The 20167-nt window shown below is 48.1% G+C and overlaps 3 protein-coding genes across 3 annotated transcripts in view; all 3 read right to left on the bottom strand.

Moving 5' to 3' along the window:
* Window positions 1-6846, bottom strand: part of LOC144485675 (uncharacterized) — a 77450-nt gene extending 70604 nt beyond the window's left edge. Inside the window, exon 1 of the mRNA XM_078203778.1 lies at window positions 6736-6846. The gene's annotated coding sequence lies outside the window, so the exon portion shown is untranslated. The remainder of the gene's footprint in view (window positions 1-6735) is intronic.
* LOC144485677 (uncharacterized) overlaps window positions 1-20167 on the bottom strand; it is a 136684-nt gene that overhangs the window by 19051 nt on the left and 97466 nt on the right. The gene's annotated exons all lie outside the window — the stretch shown is intronic.
* On the bottom strand, window positions 3418-10735 carry LOC144485693 (uncharacterized). Its single transcript, XM_078203809.1, is given in 2 exon segments — window positions 3418-4457; window positions 8881-10735. Coding segments are annotated over 2 exon segments (1833 nt in total). The 5' UTR covers window positions 10186-10735; the 3' UTR covers window positions 3418-3929.

The raw sequence follows: 20167 nt of genomic DNA, 5'->3' as shown, positions 1-20167 counted from the left end.
GCTTGTAAGAGGAGGACAAGATGTAAGGGGCAATGATAGTTTGAGGTTTGTGTGTTATGCTGAGTGTCACTGGGAGGTGAATGGGAAAATAGGAATGCAAACATCATGGCAGAGACATGTGTTACTGACTCTACTTGACTGAGAGCTGTTATGCTCAAGGGGAGAATAATGAGGACATGGGGAACTCCAGAGATTTCTGATATTGAGGTGTACCTGTGAGAGGAACTGAAAATAATCAGTTCCTTCTCATGGTTATCTGCAATTCTTGAGTTACAGTCACATGGGAAACAGATCTGACAGCTCATCAAACCCAATGTTTTGATCTTCTGTTTGAGACACATTGTGACTGAAAAGATCAAATGTTAAAACCTCAGGAGAGAAACATTCAGAGTGTCACAAAGACGAGTGAACTGTCAATTAATCCCATTTACCATCGTTCTGCCAAATTCCCTCTGCAAGTATTTATCCAATTCTCTTTGACATTTACTATTAAATTGGGCAGCACGGTGGCTGGGCAGCACGGCGGCACAGTGGTTAGCACTGCTGCTTCACAGCGCCGGGTTCAATTCCCGGCTTGAGTCACTGTGTGGAGTTTGCACGTTCTCCCCGTGTCTGCGTGGGTTTCTTCCGGGTGCTCCGGTTTCCTCCCACATTCTGAAAGACGTGCTGGTTAGATGCATTGACCCAAACAGGTGCCGGACTGTGGCGACACGGGGAATTTCACATAACTTCATTGCAGTGTTAATGTAAGCCTTACTTGTGACTAATAAACTTTACTTGAAATCTGCTTCTAGCACCTGTCAGTTTGTACATTCCAGATTGCATCAAATTATTGTGTAAAAAATCATCCTCATCACCCTCTCCAGTTAAGTTGTCAATTATGTTAAATCTCTGTATCCCCTCTGTGTACAGACTCTCCTGCACCTGGGAAACAGTTTCTTCCTATCGACAGACCCTCCAATACCTGGGAAATAGATTCTCTCCATCGACAGACCCTTCTGCACCTGGGAAAGTTTCTCCCCATCGACAGACCCTTCTGCACCTGGGTAAGTTTCTCTCCATCGACAGACTCTCCTGCACCTGGGAAACAGTTCCTCTCCATTGACACTATCATAAATCGTTTGTCATTTTAAACACCTCTATTAAACCTCCCCATCACGTACCCTGATCTAAGACAGAAAAACCCATGTTTTTCCTGCCCTGAAGAATCATATGGACTCAAAATGTTAACTGTTTCTCTCTGACTTGCTGAGTTTTTCTGCTTTTTTCCCTGTTTTTCCTTCTATAATCAATCAGAAACCCTTCATGATGCTGAACATCTCGGTTAAATAGGAACACACAGAGACTGAGAGAGATACAGAGGAGAGACAGAAAGACAGAAACATTGAGAGAGATTTTAAAAAACAGAAAGATGAGGTGGTCAGAGATAAAAGCTGAGAAACAGAGGAAACAAGCAATTCAGAGAGAATGATATACAATATAAGGGAGCAGGCAATCAGTCCCCAGCTATGGGGAGCAGAGGGAACTCAGTGACTGATCCACAAATACAGCTCATTATATCCGGAATGGAGACTCTGAACAGAAATAACAGACTCATTTGTAAATGTCACTGCAATGTGATCCTGTGTGACTCTGCCCTGTCTCTGTGGACGGATATAGGCCGCACTGATACATGTTCCCTGGATTTATTTTTTGCCCAGAAGTGAGATGCGCGGTTTGCAACCGGCAGCAGAGAAAAGGAAGTTGTATTTCCTGAGAATGAAACAGGCGACATCAGTTTGAGATGTTATCACCGTGAATATTCTTCCTGCCTGTGAGGGTGAACTCACTCTGACAGCATCAAGAACAACCACACAGATTGCTGCCGCTCTCAGCATTACATTCACCTCCATTCCCATGTTAAACAATAAACAAAGATTATTTGGGTTTTTAACAGTCAATGAATTGGGAGCTGGACTGAGGGTCATCACTGGGAGAGATGGGGGGAAATTATAGAAAGGAATGAGTTTCCCCCAAAGAGGGATATCAGAAAATGAGAGTGAGTCAGGGCCTGTCAGAGGAAGTGGGAGAGAGAAGTGGGGCGACAATGGCCTCGTGGTATTATCGCTAGATGTTAATGCAGAAACTCAGCAAATTTTCTGGGGACCCAGATTCGAATACCGCCATGGCAGATGGTGGAATTTGAATTCAATTCAAAACATCTGGAATTAAGAATCGAGTGATGACCATGAAGCCATTGTCAGAAAAACCCATCTGGTTCGCTAATGTCCTTTAGGGAAGGAAATCTGCCGTCCTTACCCGGCCTCGCCGACATGTGACTCCAGGGCCACAGCAATGTGGTTGACTCTCAGCTGCCTTCTGAACAAGGGCAACTAGGGATGGGTAATAAATGCTGGCCAGTCAGCGGCACCTGTGTCCCACATATGAATAAAAAAAACAGAGAGAGAAGATTGAGTCTCTGTAAATTCGATGTTGTCTCAGACAGAGAAGAGAGATTGAAGGTGTTTGGTGCTTTTTTAGAGAGAGATAACCAGAGAATAAAAAAATTAAGTGAGTTTCAGCACTATCTGACATAAAAAAAGTTAAATGAATGAGTGTCTGAGAGAAAGATAGAGGTTAAGTGACTGAGACAGTATTTGAGAGAGAGGTTAAGGGAGTGAAAGGAGCGTGTTTAATTGAGTGTAGAGGTGGAAGGTAAGTGAAATGAGTGTCTGAGAGGAGAGCGATGTTAAGTGAGTCAGTATCTGACAGAGGAGAGATATTAACTGAGTACCTGACAGAGAGGAGAGATATTGAGTATCTGACAGAGAGGAGAGATATTGAGTATCTGACAGAGAGGAGAGATATTGAGTATCTGACAGAGAGGAGAGATATTGAGTATCTGACAAAGAGGAGAGATATTAAGTGAGTACCTGACAGAGGGGAGAGATATTGAGTATCTGACAAAGAGGAGAGATATTAAGTGAGTATCTGACAGAGAGGAGAGATATTAAGTGAGTGAGAAGAGGTTCACACAACTGAGGATCACTGAGAATAATCCAAAATAAGGAGATCACCCAGAAAACTACCAATAGGAATCTTCAGCTGAACACATCATTCATTCTTAAAGGGACAGTTGGGGCTTGATGCTGTTCAGTTTCCAGTTAAAGGGACAGGCACAGCTTCACTCTTCTCTCTATTCTGTTTATAATGGTTAAAGGTTGATAGGAGTGAGGTTTATTTAAAAGGACAGTGTGTGGGAAGCCACATCAATAAAACTGGGAATTCTTGGACACGCTGTAGCTCCTTTTTATCTGGGAATCAAATTGTTGTCTAATTGTCCCAGCAGATAACAGGTTCCTTTGAACTCTCCAGCTGCTACTTTAATGCAGACTTTAACCAATTTATTTTAAACTGGTTTCTGTTCAATAAACTGGCACTGACACAAACACATTAAAATATTTTAGACTTTTCTGCATTTTCAGTCTGGAAATCTAATCCTGCCGTTTCACTCTCAGTCAGGAACAGATCCGAGTTTTGCACCAATCTCTGATTTAGCAGCATCCTACCAGCATTCACTGTTGTTCTTCCTGACTCTAAACACAGTTGTAAAGGAACTTCTGTTCCTGGTCTAGGAGCGCTGAAACATAGAAGGGAGCGACTGAGGTTCTTGCACATCTCAGGATTAAACCACACGGGTACTTTGCTGTCGTGAAGAGAGATGAGGAAGAGCAAAGTGCTGTTTGTCCCTCTCTGTGACCCTGAAGGACTGCGTCCTGTTTGCCATATGATCCTCCCCCGATTGTCCTTTCTGAGCTCCAGCCTGGTGATGTGGGGTCAGGTGGGGAAGACAAAAATCGACAACAATTTTAAAAAACAAAGCTGGTCTATTTCATATTTATTCAGAATATTAAACCTCAACGGATGAAGACTGTCAGAGTGAACACGATTCAGTCCTGGATATGATTAACAGCATCATTAAGAGTAGAATCCAAACCTTGCAGTCGTTTGTGAACTCGCTGGTGTGTTAGCAGGTGGGATGACTGAATAAATCCCTTTCCACAGACATTACAGGTGAACGGCCTCTCCCCAGTGTGAACTCGCTGGTGTTTCAGAAGATAAGATAAATGAGAAAATCCCTTCCCACAGACAGAGCAGGTAAATGGCCTCTCCGCACTGTGAACTTTCTGGTGTGTCAGCAGGTTGGATGACTGACTGAATCCCTTCCCACACACAGAGCAGGTGAACGGCCTCTCCCCAGTGTGAACTCGCTGGTGATTCAATAAGTTGGATGAACAAGTGAATCCCTTCCCACAGTCTGAGCAGGTGAAGGGCCTCTCCCCAGTGTGAATTCTCTGGTGGTTCAATAGGGCAGATGGACGGCTGAATCCCTTCCCACACACACAGCAGGTGAATGGCCTCTCCCCAGTGTGAGCATATTGGTGCGTTAGCAGATCCTTTTTATTTTTAAAGCTTTTCTCACAGTGGGAACAATTAAAAAGTTTGTTATCAGAGTGAACAAGTTGATGTGTCTGCAAGTGGGATGACTGAATGAATCCTTTCCCACACACAGAGCAGGTGAACGGTCTCTCCCCAGTGTGAATTCGTTGGTGTGTCAGCAGATCCTTTTTGCATTTAAAACTCTTCTCACAGTCAGAACATGTAAACATTCTCTCATCAGTGTGAACAAGTTGGTGTGTCACAATGTGGGATGAGCGAGTGAATCCCTTCCCACACACAGGGCAGGTGAACGGCCTCTCCCCAGTGTGAACCCGTTGGTGAGTCAGAAGTTTGTATGAATGGGTGAATCCCTTCCCACAGACGGAGCAGGTGAACGGTCTCTCCCCAGTGTGACTGCGCCGATGAACTTCCAGTTGTGATGGGAAACCGAATCCCTTCCCACAATCCACACATTTCCACGGTTTCTCCATGGTGCGGGTGTCCTTGTGTTTCTCCAGGTTGGATGATCAGTTCAAGCCTCATCCACACACACAACATACACGTAGTTTCACCCTGCTGTGAACTGTGATGTTTTTTCAGGCTGTGTAACTGGTTAAAGCTCTTTCCACATTCAGTTCACTGGAACACTCTCACTCGGGTGTGTGTTTGTCTCGATGCTTTTCCGGTCACACTGATGTTTAATTTCTTTGCCCACAGGCAGAACAGACAAATATTTCTCTTTCTATATTCAAAGACCAATGATATTCAGCTCCGAAGGAACTGAATGACTTTGTCAGATGTGATGTCCGGTTTGAATTTTCTGTCTGCCAATCTTTCACTTCCAATATCCTGTAAAAACAGTTTAGAAAAGTCATCACTGTCAGAACACGATAGAAACTCTGAACAGACAATTCTAGTTCGTCTGGAACATTTTTTCCTCTCTTGTTCCCCCAAATCTGTAAATCTCCGTCCCACACACTCTCCCTCCTCCCTGGGCTGAAATCCAAACCCATCTCACCATTTCTTTCCTCCACTCCCAGTTTTCTCCCTCCCTCTCCTCTGTCTGGGTTCAGTTCTCCAGCTCCTGTCTGCAGACTGACAATAAAACCAATGGGTCTTATTGGGGATGTTGGGGCCTCCAGCGGGTGTTTGTGAATCCTTCCCGCCCACCTCCCAGGGTTTCCTTCCTTCCCAGAGATCAGAGTCCTCATTGATTTGAGGCCAAAGTGTAACCTCTTATTTATTGTCCCCCTCCCCCATCCTCTGATGTGAACCATCCTCCAGTGGCTGAGCCAGGATGGGGCCGTTAACCTGGGCCTGTTCCCGGGAGGGAGGGAGGGAGAAGCCCCGCAGCTGCAAACCAGGGAGCTGACAATGATTCTGAAGGGTTTGCGGATCCACAAAGTGTTTCCAAATCCTCCCAGCCACCGCCTAACGCTGACTCCGCTCCTCCGGGACAAACAAGCGCCAAGGCCAGCAATGACACTGCGCATGCTCCACATCACAATGCCCGGGAGCTGATTGACGCCAGCTCCGGACCAATAGGAAGAGGGGGCGGGACTGGAGGACCGAGCGGGAGCGGCTGGTCCTCCAACCAATCGGAGTGAATGAGGGGCGGGACCTGAAGCATGCGCAGTGCGGGTAATGGCGGCGGCGGACGGACGGTTTCAACTTGGAAGCGAGAACAATACAAGGTAGAGGGCGGCGCGCGGGGAATGATAAATGTGGCGGGTGGGTGGCCTTCAAAAAGAATACGGCCCGGCCGTACATCTTAGAGGCCGCGACAATGGCTGAGGGGCCGACAACCCCAGCCATTGCCTTGACACAGGCCTCGATGGACATGTCGGGGTGGGCGTAGCACTTAACCCCGAGCTGCCGCGTGAGCAACGAAAAAGGTGGCAGGGCCTTGGGAGCGGCGGGGGCTCTGGCAGCCGCCACGCCCGCATAGGTGGGCCGAGAAGGCTCTGCCACGGCAGGGCGTATAAGAGGAGGGAAAAATAAGGGAGGGTAGGGTAGGTGGATGGGGATCTAGGTGCTCTCTCCCCGGAGCGAGAGAGGAGGTCGGAGGAGCAGGAGGGAGGACGAGGGACAAGGCACGGAGGGGGGCCGGTGCCCCAGTCAGGGGGAAAGAGGGGAGGGGGTGCCGGTGTTGGGGGCGCCGGTGTTGGGGGCAGCAGCAGTGGGTGGGGGTCTTTACTCCTCCAGCCCTTTTGGGCGCAAACAGTTCAAGTCCGGGGTGTCTTCACCGCCCCCCCCCCCCAGATGGAAAAAACAGTCTGAATTTACTTCACCCCCCCATCCCTTTCAGGCACCGACCTTCTGATGATGAGGGCACCAGCCCAACCACTCAGTCCCTCGATGTTGAAACGTGCAGTCCTCCCTCCCATAGATAGAAAGAAAAAAGAAAGAAAGTCACTCCGTGTCCTCTCTCCCTCCAGGGAGAGAGCACCCTCCAGTGGGCGGACGGACGGAAGACAGGCAGGCCAGACGGCAGGCAGGCCAGACGACAGGCAGGCAGGCCAGACGACAGCAGGCAGGCAGGCAACAGCTCACCTTCCTCCCCCTTCCCACTTTGATGCTGGAATTAACAAATTAACATTCCTGCCCGGTTCTGACCCGGGGACCTTTCGCGTGTCAGGCAAACGTGACAACCACTTCACTACAGAAACAACCTCTCTGATGTTGGAGACAGGAGGAAGTTTCAGTCTGTCTGAAGCTCAATCTTCATTCACGCAAAGCCCGCGCTCTGATCAGCTGGAGGACCAGAGTCCTTCCGGTCCTCCAACTCTTCCTATTAATCAACACCTCAGAAGGTCAGGGGGCAGGATCTGCCCTGCAATTCGCAGCTTCCCCCTCCCTTGGACATGCGCAGTCCCGGGCCGGGGGGAGGGGGAGATCACCGAGCAGCTTCTCGCTCTGGCCGGAGCCGCCAGCCGGTTGCCTGGAAACCTTGGCTCGATGTGGTGTAGGGGGAGGGGAACAATGGGTGGGGGCGGGGCTCCCAGGTCTGTGCGCCCGGGCCTGAGCACTGGAACCCAGAGACGTCACCGCGGAGCAGAGTGATTCCTATTGGCTGATTCAGGCAGGACTCCATTGTGACATCACAAAGGGGAAGTTGGCCAATGATGATGTAATTTAAACAATGCCTGAGATCACTTCACTTCTTGGTCAGACCCCCTTTTCAGTCCAGTGCTACTTGGAGTTTACCGTCAATTCAACAACTATTGGGTTACAAGTCCCTCACAGTTCTGATCACAACTTCATGATAAAATAATTTAAATAATGCATGAGAACGCTTCTTACCGGACTACCTACCACTGGTCAGACCCCCTTTTTACAGATTCGGGAATCTCAGCCACTGAACACCAGCCGGTCCTGGAATAAGTTTCATTCTCACTCATTCTGAGTAAATATTCTCACCAGGTCCTCTGTCAGGACCCTGCTAAGCAGCTTTAATGGTTCATGATTGCAGAAACTGAGCAGTCACAGGAATGTGGTCAAGATAGTCCAGTCCCATAATGCCGCACATTTAATCTGCAGTCCTTCAGTTATAACAGAATATGTGGCTGTATGTAGCTGCCTCGGCCACGATCAGCGCCAACACTGCCTTCCTGAACTGCTATAATGCCGAAGGTGTAAGTACACCCACAGTGCTGTTAGGGAGGGATTTCCAGCTACACATTCCACACTTCCTCTCGACTGTGGGTGGATACGCGATTGAGACATTTCATTCAACTGCACTCAAGCTGAGTTATTCAAATCCCTTTATTGTACGGGACAATATATTCATGATTTCTTTAAAACAGAAATTAAACATTCCCATTTGATTTCAGGTATTAACATATTCTGTTAGTTTGTTCTTTATTGTCAATGTCAGGCTAGGGTTGTTCCCCTTGGAGCAAGGAGGTTGAGGGTAGATTTGATAGAGGTGGACAAGATTCTGACAGGTTTAGATAAGATGGACAAAGAAAAGCTGTTCCCATTAGCTGACGAGAGAAGGACGAGGGGGACACAGATTTATGGTTTTGGGTCAGAGAGGAAGGGGGGATGTGAGGAAGAATATTTTGATGCAGTGAATGGTAATGACCTGGAACTCGCTGCCTACGAGGGTGGAGGAAGTGGAGACAGTAAACAATTACAAAGGAAATTGGATGAGCATTTGGGAAGTTTCAAACAGAAATAGTAACTCTTAACTTCCTCACACCCTGTCACTCTGTGATCCGTGTGAAATCTGAAACCAGGTATTCGCAACAAGACTCAAAGAGCATCAGCCCACTGGAGGCAAAGTCATGAGACCGGCCAGTCCAGCAGAAAGAAACCCTCCGACCCTCCCCATTGACCAACTGTGAGAATGAACAAAATGCAGTCCTGGATGTAATTGAGAGCAGAAACAATAACAGCAGAATCCAACCCCTGGAATCACTCATGAGCATTTTGGTGTCTCAGCAGGGCGGATGAAACTCTGAAACCCTTCCCACACTGAGAGCAGGTGAATGGTCTCTCCCCAGTGTGAACTCGCTAGTGTGTCCGCAGGGTGGATAATTGACTGAACCCCTTCCCACACTGAGAGCAGGTGAACGGTCTCTCCCCAGTATGAAGGCGCTGGTGCGTCTGCAGGTTAGATAATTGACTGAACCCCTTCCCGCACTGAGAGCAGGTGAACGGTCTCTCCCCAGTGTGAACTCGCTGGTGCTTCTGCAGGTTGGATAATTGACTGAACCCCTTCTCACACTGAGAGCAGGTGAACGGCCTCTCCCCAGTGTGAACTCGCTGGTGAGTCCGCAGGGTGAATAAATCAGTGAATCCCTTCCCACACTGAGAGCAGGTGAACGGTCTCTCCCCAGTGTGAATTCGCTGGTGGGTCTCCAGCTTAGCTAATTGACTGAACCCCTTCCCACACATAGAGCAGGTGAAAGGCCACTCCCCAGTGTGAACTCGCTGGTGTCTCCGCAGAGTGGATAAATCAGTGAATCCCTTCCCACAATGAGAACAGGTGAACGATCTCTCCCCAGTGTGAACTCGCTGGTGCTTCTGCAGGTTAGATAATTGACTGAACCCCTTCTCACACTCAGAGCAGGTGAACGGCCACTCCCCAGTGTGAACTCGCTGGTGAGTCCGCAGGGTGAATAAATCAGTGAACCCCTTCTCACACTGAGAGCAGGTGAATGGTCTCTCCCCAGTGTGAACTCGCTGGTGCGTCTGCAGCTCAGCTAATTGACTGAACCCCTTCCCACACATAGAGCAGGTGAACGGCCACTCCCCAGTGTGAACTCGCTGGTGTCTCCGCAGGGTGGATAAATCAGTGAATCCCTTCCCACACTGAAAGCAGGTGAAAGGTCTCTCCCCTGTGTGAACTCGCTGGTGTCTCTGCAGGTTAGCTAAATGACTGAACCCTTTCTCACACTGAGAGCAGGTGAACGGCCTCTCCCCAGTGTGAACTCGCTGGTGTCTCTGCAGGTTAGCCAATTGACTGAACCCCTTCTCACACTGAGAGCAGGTGAACGGTCTCTCCCCAGTGTGAACTCGCTGGTGTGCCTGCAGGCTGGATGACCGAGTGAATCCCTTCCCACACTGAGAGCAGGTGAAGGGCCTCTCCCCAGTGTGAGCTCGCTGGTGTCTCTGCAGCTGGGATACCCGAGTGAATCCCTCCCCACACTGAGAGCAAGTAAATGGTCTCTCCCCAGTGTGGCTGTGCCGATGATCTTCCAGCTCTGATGGGGCTCTGTATCTCTTCCCACAGTCCCCACATTTCCATGGTTTCTCCATGGTGCAGGTGTTCTTTCCTTTCTCTTCAGTTGAACACTCGTCCACACACAGAACAGTCCCCCCACCCCCGCTGTGAATGGTGTGATATTTATTGCTGTGTAACTGGTTAAAGCTCTTGAGTCAATGCACTAGAACACACTCACTCCAGTGTTGCAGCGTGTTGGCACTTTTCCAGTCACACTGATGTTTGAAATCTTTTCAAGTCACCAGACCGGACAACCATTTCTCCTTGATTTAAAGGCCGATGATATTCAGGTCCCGAGGAATATGACTCTGTCAGATCTAGACACAACGTCTGAGATTTCGGTCTGTGATTCCTCTTTCAATTTCCTGTAAAACAAGTTTGCAGAGGTCATCAGTGTCAGTGCAGGATAGAAATTCAGAACAGACAATTCTAATTTCTATGGAACATTCTTTCCTCCCTCCAGACTCGAAACATTGGCTCTATTCTCTCTCTATCTGGGGGATAGCGTGGGAAATGATGCTGCGGTAGATCAGCCAATTCTCAATGAATGGTTGAGGCAGTTCGATGGGCTGAATGGCCAACCGCAGCTCCTGTTTCTTATGATTTGTGTGTGGTGGACAGGAAGCAGTGAGCATGGATCTGTCAATCAGCCTCAATCAGTACCTTCAGGAGAATTGGGAGGGTGAATATTAGATACAGCAGAGTGAGAATGGAGGGAGAGTGTGTGGGATGGAGATTCACAGCTTTGGGGATGAGAGAGGAAAGAATGTTCATTGGAAATTAGAATTGTCTGTTCTGAATTTCTATCCTGTGCTGACAGTGATGATGTTTGTAAATTCCTTTTGCAGGATATCAGAAGGTGAAGATTTAAAGACGAATATCAAACCAAACCTCACATCAAAATCTAACATAGTCACTCAGTTCATTGGGACCTGAATATCATCAACCTTTGAATCTAGAATGGAAATATTTCTCTGCTCTGTCTGCTTCAGGAGATTTTAAACATCAGTGTAACTGGAAAAGCACCGAGACACACACACACTGAAACATGCACACACCTGAGTGACTGTGGAAAGAACTTTAACCAGTTAAACAGCCTGAAAATACATTGCAGCAGAGAGACCGCACCCATGTTATGTTGTAACTGAACTAATTGTCAAGCCTGGAGAGTCACAAGGACACCCGCACCATAGAGAAATTGTGTAAATGTGGGGACTGTGGGAAAGGATTCAGGTTCCCATCTGCACTGGAAACTCATCGGCGCAGTCACACTGGAGAGAGACCATTCACCTGCTGTGTGTGTGGGAAGAGATTCACTCAGTTATCCCATTTACAAACACACCAGGGAGTTCACACTGGGGAGAGACCATTCACCTGCTCTGTGTGTGGGAAAGGATTCACTCGGTTAAACAATCTGCTGACCGACCAGCGCATTCACACCGGGGAGAGACCGTTCACCTGCTGTGTGTGTGGGAAGGGATTCACTCAGTTGCCCAACCTGTTGAGCCACAAGGTCACTCACACCCAAGACAGACCCTTTAAATGCTCTGACTGTGGGAGTGGCTTCAAAAGCTCTCGAGAACTGATGGTCCACCAACCCATTCACACTGACGAGAGACTGGTTAGCTGCTCTCACTGCACAAAGAGGTTTAGGAGGTCATCCACATGGCAGAGACACCAGCGAGTTCACACTGGGGACAGACCGTTCACCTGCTCTGTGTGTGGGAAATGGATTCAATCGGTCATCCAACCTGCAGCGACACCAACAAGTTCACAAGTGATTGCAGGGGTTGGATTCTTTCTCTCTCAATCTTTCTCTCTCTCTCTCTCTCAGCAGATTCGATGAATGATTGAATCCCTTCCCACAAGTGGAGCATATGAACGGTCTCTCCCCGGTGTGACTGCGTCGATGAGATTCCACCCCAGATGGGGCTCTGAATCCCTTCCCACAGTCTCCACATTTCCATGGTTTCTCCATGGTGTCGGAGTCCTTGTGTCTCTCCACAATCAGTGCACTGGAACACTCTGATACGGGTGTGAGAATCTCCGTGCTTTTCCAGTCAAAACCTCTCCTTCCAATATCCACTGAAAGCAGTTTACAAAAATCATCACTGTCAGCACATGATAGAAATTCAAAACAGACAATTGTAGTTTCTATGGAACATTCTTTAAATCTCCACCCACGCCCCTCACACATACACTCTCTCTCTCATTCCATTTAGCATTCTGCGGCACGGTGGCACAGTGGTTAGCACCATCAGCTCCAAGTTCCCCTCCAACTCACACACCATCCTGACTTGCCTGCCATCCAGGACTAAGAGAACAGAAATGTTTTCCATATAAATACTGGGAAGTCTGAACCCATTGTCTTCAGTCCCCACCACAAACTCCACTCCCTGTCGGAGCCGGAACCAGGCTGTTCACAACCATGGTGAAATATTTCACTCCAGGATGAGCTTCCAGCCACATCATCATCAAGACTGCCTATTTCCACCTCAGTGACATCGTCCGACGCCACCCCAGTCTCAACTCATTAGACCATAAGACACAGTAACAGAATTAGGCCACTCGGCCCATCGAGTCTGCTCCGCCATTCAATCATGGCTGATATTTTTCTCATCCCCATTCTCCTGCCTTTTCCCCATAACCCCTGATCCCCTCATTAATCAAGAACCTATCTATCTCTGTCTTAAAGACACTCAATGTCCTGACCTCCACAGCCTTCTGCAGCAAAGAGTTCCACAGATTCACCACTCTCTGGCTGAAGAAATTCCTCCTCCTCTCTGCTTTAAAGGATCGGCCCTTTCGTCTGAGGTTGTGCCCTCTATTTCTAGCTGTTCCTACTCGTGGAAACATTCTCTCCACGTCCACTCTATCCAGGCCCCGCAGTATCCTGTAAGTTTCAACAAGATCCCCCCTCATCCTTTTAGACTCCAATGAGTACAGACCCAGAGTCCTCAACTGTTCCTCATAGGACAAGCTCTTCATTCCAGGGATCATTCTTGTGAACCTCCTCTGGACCTTTTCCAAAGCCAGCACATCCTTCCTTAGATATGGGGACCAAAACTGCTCACAATAGTCCAAATGGGGACTGACCAGAGCCTTACGCAGCCTCAGAAATATATCCCTGCTCTTGTATTCTAGGCCTATCGACATGAATGCTAACATTGCATTTGCCTTCCTAACTGCCAACTGAACCTGCACGTTAACTTGAAGAGAATCTTGAACAATGACTTCCAAGTCCCTTTGTGTTTCTGATTTCCTAAGCATTTCCCCATTTAGAAAATAGTTGATGTCTCCATTCCTCCTTCCAAAGTGCAAAACCTCACACATTTCCACATTATATTCCATCTGCCGCTTCTTTGCCCACTCTTCTAACCTGTCCAAGTCCTTCTGCAGCCCCCCTGCTTCCTCAATACTACCTGTCCCTCGACATATCTTTGTATCATCTGCAAACTTAGCAACAGGACCTTCAGTTCCTTCCTCCAAATCGTTAATGTATATTGTGAAAAGTTGTGGTCCCAGCACTGACCCCTGAGACACACCACTGGTCACCGGCTGCCATCCTGAGAAAGACCCCTTTATCCCCACTCTCTGCCTTCTGCCAGCCAATCCTCTATCCATGCCAGGATCTTACCCTTAACACCATGGGCACTTAACTTATTTAACAGTTTCCTCTGCAGCACCTTGTCAAAGGCCTTCTGGAAATCTAAATAAATCAGGTCCACTAGTTCTCCTTTATCTAACTTCTTTGTTACCAGATATGATCTAAGGAGATCCATCAAAGATGCCAAAAGACAATACTGGACCAAGCTAGAGTCCCAGGCGAGCCACACCAACCCCCGCTGACTGTGGCAAGGTCTGCAAGACATAACAGGCGACAAGATGAAGGCATGTAAAATCGCTGGCTCCAACGCACCTCTCCCTGATGAGCTCAATGCATTCGTTTTGAGCAAGAGGTCAGCGAGAGCATGCCCTCCACCCTGGAAGCCCTGGATGAACCTGTATCTGGGGTCTCCATTGCAGATGTCAGAGCAGCTTTCTTCAAGGTCAACGCACAGAAAGCAACTGGCCCGGATGGGATACCCGGATGTGCATTCAGATCCTGTGCGGATTAGCTGGCAGAGGTATTCACAGACATCTTCAACCTCTCTTTACAACAATCTGAGGTCCCTATCTGCTTCAAGAAAGATGGCCATCATCCTGGTACCTAAGAAAAACCAAGCAGCGTGTCTTAATGACTATCGGCCGGTGGCTCTGACATCCATCATGATGAAGTCCTTCGAAAGGTTTGTCACGGTACGAATCAATTCCAGCCTCCCGGACTATCTGGATCCACTACAGTTTGCCTGCCGCCGCAACAGGTCCACAGCAGACGCCATTTCCCTGGCCCTGTACTCAACCTTGGAACAGCTAGATAACAAGGACACCTATGTCAGACTCCTATTTGTTGACTACAGCTCAGCCTTCAACACTATTAGTCCCACGAAACTCATCTCCAAACTCCGTGGCCTGGGTCTCGGCACCTCCCTCTGCAACTGGATCCTGAACTTCCTAACTCACAGACCACAATCAGTAAGGATAGGCAACAACACCTCCTCCACGATCATCCTCAACACCAGTGCCCCACGAGGCTGTGTTCTCAGCCCCCTAACATACTCCTTCTACACCTATGACTGTGCGGCTAAATTTCCCTCCAATTCGATTTTCAAGTTTGCTGACGACACCACAGCACTGGGTCGGATTTCAAACAATGATGAGACAGAGTACAGGAATGAGATAGAGAACCTGGTGAACTGGTGCGGCAACAATAATCCCTCCCTCAATGTCAACAAAACAAAGGAGATTGTCATCGACTTGAGGAAGCATAAAGAAGAACATGCCCATGTCGACATCAATGGGGACGAAGTAGAAAGGGTCGAGAGTTTCAGGTTTTTAGGTATCCAGATCACCAAAAACATGTCCTGGTCTCCCCATGTCGACACTCTTGTTAAGAAAGCTCACCAACGCCTCTACTTTCTCAGAAGACTATGGAAATTTGGCATGTCAGCTACGACTCTCACCAACCTTTACAAATGCACCATAGAAAGCATTCTTTCTGGTTGTAGCACAGCTTGGTATGGCTCCTGCTCTGCCCAAGACTGCAAGGATCTACAAAAGGTTGTGAATGTAGCCCAATCCATCATGCGAACCAGCCTCCCATCCATTGACTCTGTCTACACTTCCCGCTGCCTCGGCAAAGCAGCCAGCATAGTTAAGGACCCCAAGCACCCCGACATTCTCTCTTCCACCTTCTTCCCTCGGGATAAAGATACAAAAGTCTGAGGTTACGTACCACCGACTCAAGAATAGCTTCTTCTCTGCTGCTGTCAGTCTTTTGAATGGACTTACCTTGCATTCAGTTGATCTTTCTCTACACTCTCACTCTGACTGTAACACTACATTCTGCACTCTCTCATTTCCTTCTCTATGAATGGTATGTTTTCTCTGTATACCGTGCAAGAAACAACACTTTTCACTGTATGTTAATACATGTGACAATAATAAATCAAATCAAAAGCTCCTCAAAGAACTCTAACAGATTTGTCAGACATGACCTCCCCTTGACAAAGCCGTGCTGACTCAGTCCTACTTTATCCTGCACTTCCAAGTACTCTGTGATCTCAGCTTTAATAATGGACTCGGAAATCTTGGCAATGACCGAAGTCGGGCGAATTTGGAACCCTCACCCATTCCATTGTGACCTCACACTCCGACCCATTCCATTGTGACGTCACACCCTCACCCATTCCATTGTGACGTCACACTCCGACCCATTCCATTGTGACGTCACACTCTCACCCATTCCATTGTGACGTCACACCCTCACACATTCCATTGTGACGTCACACCCTCACCCATTCCATTGTGACATCACTCCCCGATCACAATCCCTGCCGGCCTCCCACATGCAGCCTCAATGGCGGTGATGCACTATCTATCAATCAAGCAAAGACTAGTTTGTATGCAAGAACAAATAGGCTTTTATTCGCAAAAGACTTGGAGCACACACCCATGCTGATGAACTGGTCCAGCAACTGAGGCAGGAGGGTGGGGAGCAGTCACCTTCATACCTGGACGGGGGGGGAGGAGTCTCATGCAGGGCTGGCAGGGGCATGCCCAGACATGCCACACACACACACACACACAGGCAATAAGCTTAACAGTGGTTTATCACAGGCGGCAGTCAGCCCGGGTCTAACACTACAAGCTGCCGCTCCATTTGGTACAAAGCGGGGGACCGGGAAGTTCATTTCCGGGGTTTGGGTTTGAACAATATGTTTACAAAATCTCTCCACCCACCCGCCACATTTATCATTCCCCGCACGCCGCCCTCTACCTCGTATTGATCTCGCTTCCAAGTTAAAACCGTCCCTCTGTCCGTCGCCATTACCCGCACTGCGCATGCTTCAGGTCCTCCAGCCCCGCCCCTCATTCACTCCGATTGGTTGGAGGACCAGCCGCTCCCGCTCGGTTCTCCAGCACCGCCCCCTCTTCCTATTGGTCCGGAGCTGCCGTCAATCAGTCCCCGGGCATTGTGATGTGGAGCATGCGCAGTGTCATTGCTGTCCTTGGCGCTTGTTTGTCCCGGAGAAGCGGAGTCAGCGTTAGGCGGTGGCTGGGAGGATTTGGAAACACTTTGTGGATCCGCAAACCCTTCAGAATCATTGTCAGCTCCCTGGTTTGCAGCTGCGGGGCTTCTCCCTCCCTCCCTCCCGGGAACAGGCCCAGGTTAACGGCCCCATCCTGGCTCAGCCACTGGAGGATGGTTCACATCAGAGGATGGGGGAGGGGGACAATAAATAAGAGGTTACACTTTGGCCTCAAATCAATGAGGACTCTGATCTCTGGGAAGGAAGGAAACCCTGGGAGGTGGGCGGGGAGGATTCACAAACACCCGCTGGAGGCCCCAACACCCCCAGTAAGACCCATTGGTTTTATTGTCAGTCTGCAGACAGCAGCTGGAGAACTGAACCCAGACAGAGGAGAGGGAGGGAGAAAACTGGGAGTGGAGGAAAGAAATGATGCAGATGGTGAGATGGGTTTAAGCCCAGGGAGGAGGGAGAGTGTGTGGGACGGGGATTTCCAGATTTTGGGGAACAAGAGAGGAAAAAATGTTCTGGAGAAACTAGAATTGTCTGTTCAGAGTTTCTATTCCGGACTGACAGTGATGACTTTTCCAAATTTTTTTTGCAGGATATTGGAAGTGGAGGATTGGTAGACAGAAAACTCAAACCGAACATCATGACTGGCAAAGTCATTTTGTTCATTTGGAGCTGAAGATCATTGGTCTTTGAATGCGGGAGGAGAAATGTTTGACTCTTCTGTCTGTCAGCAAAGATTTTAAACATCAGTGTGACCGGAAAAGCATTGGAACAAACACACACCCGATTGGGAGTGTTCCAGTGAACTGACTGTGGAAAGTGCTTTAACCAGTCCACAGTCTGAAAGAACATCACACAGTTCACAGCAGAGTGAAACTACATGTATGTTGTGTGTGTGGACGAGGTTTCAACTGATCATCCAACCTGGAGAAACACAAGGACACCCGCACCATGGAGAAACCGTGGAAATGTGTGGAGTGCGGGAAAGGATTCGGTTTCCCATCACAACTGGAAGTTCATTGCAGTCACACTGGGGAGAGACCGTTCACCTGCTCCGAGTGTCGGAAGGGATTCACCCATTCACAGAACCTTCTGACTCACCAACGGGTTCATACTGGGAAGAGGCCGTTCACCTGCCCTGTGTGTGGGAAGGGATTCACTCGCTCATCCCACATTGTGACACACCAACTTGTTCACACTGATGAGAGACTGTTTCCATCTTCTGACTGTGAGAAGAGTTTTAAATGCAAAAAAGATCTGCTGACACACCAACGCATTCACACTGGGGAGAGACCATTCACCTGCTCTGTGTGTGGGAAAGGATTCATTCAGTCATCCCACCTGCAGACACATCAACTTGTTCACTCTGACAACAAACTTTTAAATTGTTCTGACTGTGAGAAGGGCTTTAAAAACAAAAAGGATCTGCTGACGCACCAATATACTCACACTGGGGAGAGGCCATTCACCTGCTGTGTGTGTGGGAAGGGATTCAGCCGCCCATCTGCCCCATTGAACCACCAGAGAATTCACACTGGGGAGAGGCCCTTCACCTGCTCCGACTGTGGGAAGGGATTCATTAATTCATCCAACCTTCTGATACACCAGCAGCTCCATACCGGGGATCGACCGTTCACCTGCTCTGAATGTGGGAAGGGATTCACCCGTTCATACAACCTTCTGACACACCAGCAGGTTCACAGTGAGGAGAGGCCATTCACTTGCTCCATGTGTGGGAAGCGATTCACTCGTTCATCCAACCTATTGAATCACCAGCGAGTTCACACTGGGGAGAGGCCGTTCACCTGCTCCATGTGTGGGAAGGGATTCAGTCAGTCATCTAACCTGCTGACACATCAGAAAATTCACATTTACCTGCTCTGTCTGTGGGAAGGGATTTTCTCATTTCTCTTATCTTCTGAAACACCAGCGAGTTCACACTGGGGAGAGGCTGTTCACCTGTAATGTCTGTGGAAAGGGATTTATTCAGTCATCCCACCTGCTAACACACCAGCGAGTTCACAAGGGACTGCAAGGTTTGGATTCTACACTTATTGATGCTGTTAATCATATCCAGGTCTGAATCATCTTCACTCTGACTTTTTTCTTCTGTTGAGGTTTGATATTCTGAATAAATGTGAAATCGACATTTGATTGAATCATTGTTGTAGATTTTTGTCTTTTCCATTTGAGTGTTTAACGTCACCAGGCTGGAGCTCAGAAAGGGCAATCTGAGGGAGGATCATACAGTAGGAACAGAACTTCATTCTTGACCCAGTCCTTCAGGGTCTCGCTGAGAGGGACAAACAGCACTTTGGTCTTTTTCGTCACTTTTCACTGACAGCAAAGTCCCCGCGTGGGTGAATCCTGAGGTGTGTAAAAAATGTGTCCCAGTCGTTCTTTTCCATGGTTCCGAGCTCCTAGACACGGAAAAGAAGCTCCTTTACAACTGTGTTTAGAGTCAGGAAGAACAATGGTGAATGCTGGAAACGTGCTGTCAAAGATTGGTGTAAAACTGGGATCTATTCCTGACTGAGAGTGAAACGGCAGGTTTAGGTTTCCAGACTAAAAATGCAAAAAAGTCTAAAACATTTTAATGTGTGTGTGTCAGTCCTGGTTTATTGAACAGAAACTGGCTTAAAATAAATTGGTTGAAGTCTGCATCAAAGTAGCAGCTGGAGACGTTCAAAGGAGCCTGTTAACTGCTGGGACAATTAGACAACAATTTGATTCCCAGATAGAGAAGGAGCTGCAGTGTGTGTCCAAGAATTCTCAGTTTTGTTGTGTGCTTCCCATCCACTATCCTTCTAAATAAACCTCACTCCTATCAGCCTTTAACCATTATAAACAGAACAGAGAGAAGCTGAGCAGCATCAGAGCCCTGACTGATCATTTAAGAATGAGTGATGTGTTCAGCTGAAGTTTCCTGTTGGTAGTTTTCTGGGTGATCTCCTTATTTTGATCATTCTCAGTGACCCCTGGGTGTGAACCTGCTCTCCTCTCTTTCCGACATTCAGTCACTTAACATCTCCTCTCTCTCAGAAACTCAATCGCTCAGCATCTCTCATCTCTCTCACACTCACTGAATTGTCTCTCTCTCTCTCCAGGCATTCACTCACACTTACCTCACCTTCCACCTCTCTTACACTCTAACCTCGCTCCTCTCTCATTTTCACTTAACCTCTCTCCTCTCAGAAACTGTCTTCGTCACTTAATGTCTCTCTATCGTTCTTTCAAACACTCACTCATTTAACCTTCCTATTTCAGATCTGCTTAAACTTATTCATTGTTTTCTCTCTCTCGTTATCTCTCTCTGAAAAAGCACAAACACGCTTCATCTCTCTTCGCTGTCTGAGAAAACAGCTAATTGATG

Source organism: Mustelus asterias, unplaced genomic scaffold (genome assembly GCF_964213995.1).
Source record: "Mustelus asterias unplaced genomic scaffold, sMusAst1.hap1.1 HAP1_SCAFFOLD_210, whole genome shotgun sequence".
In the NCBI taxonomy this organism is placed as follows: Eukaryota; Metazoa; Chordata; class Chondrichthyes; order Carcharhiniformes; family Triakidae; genus Mustelus; species Mustelus asterias.
The sequence above is the reverse complement of the archived record's forward strand: the minus strand, read 5'-3'. Positions and strand labels throughout refer to the sequence as shown.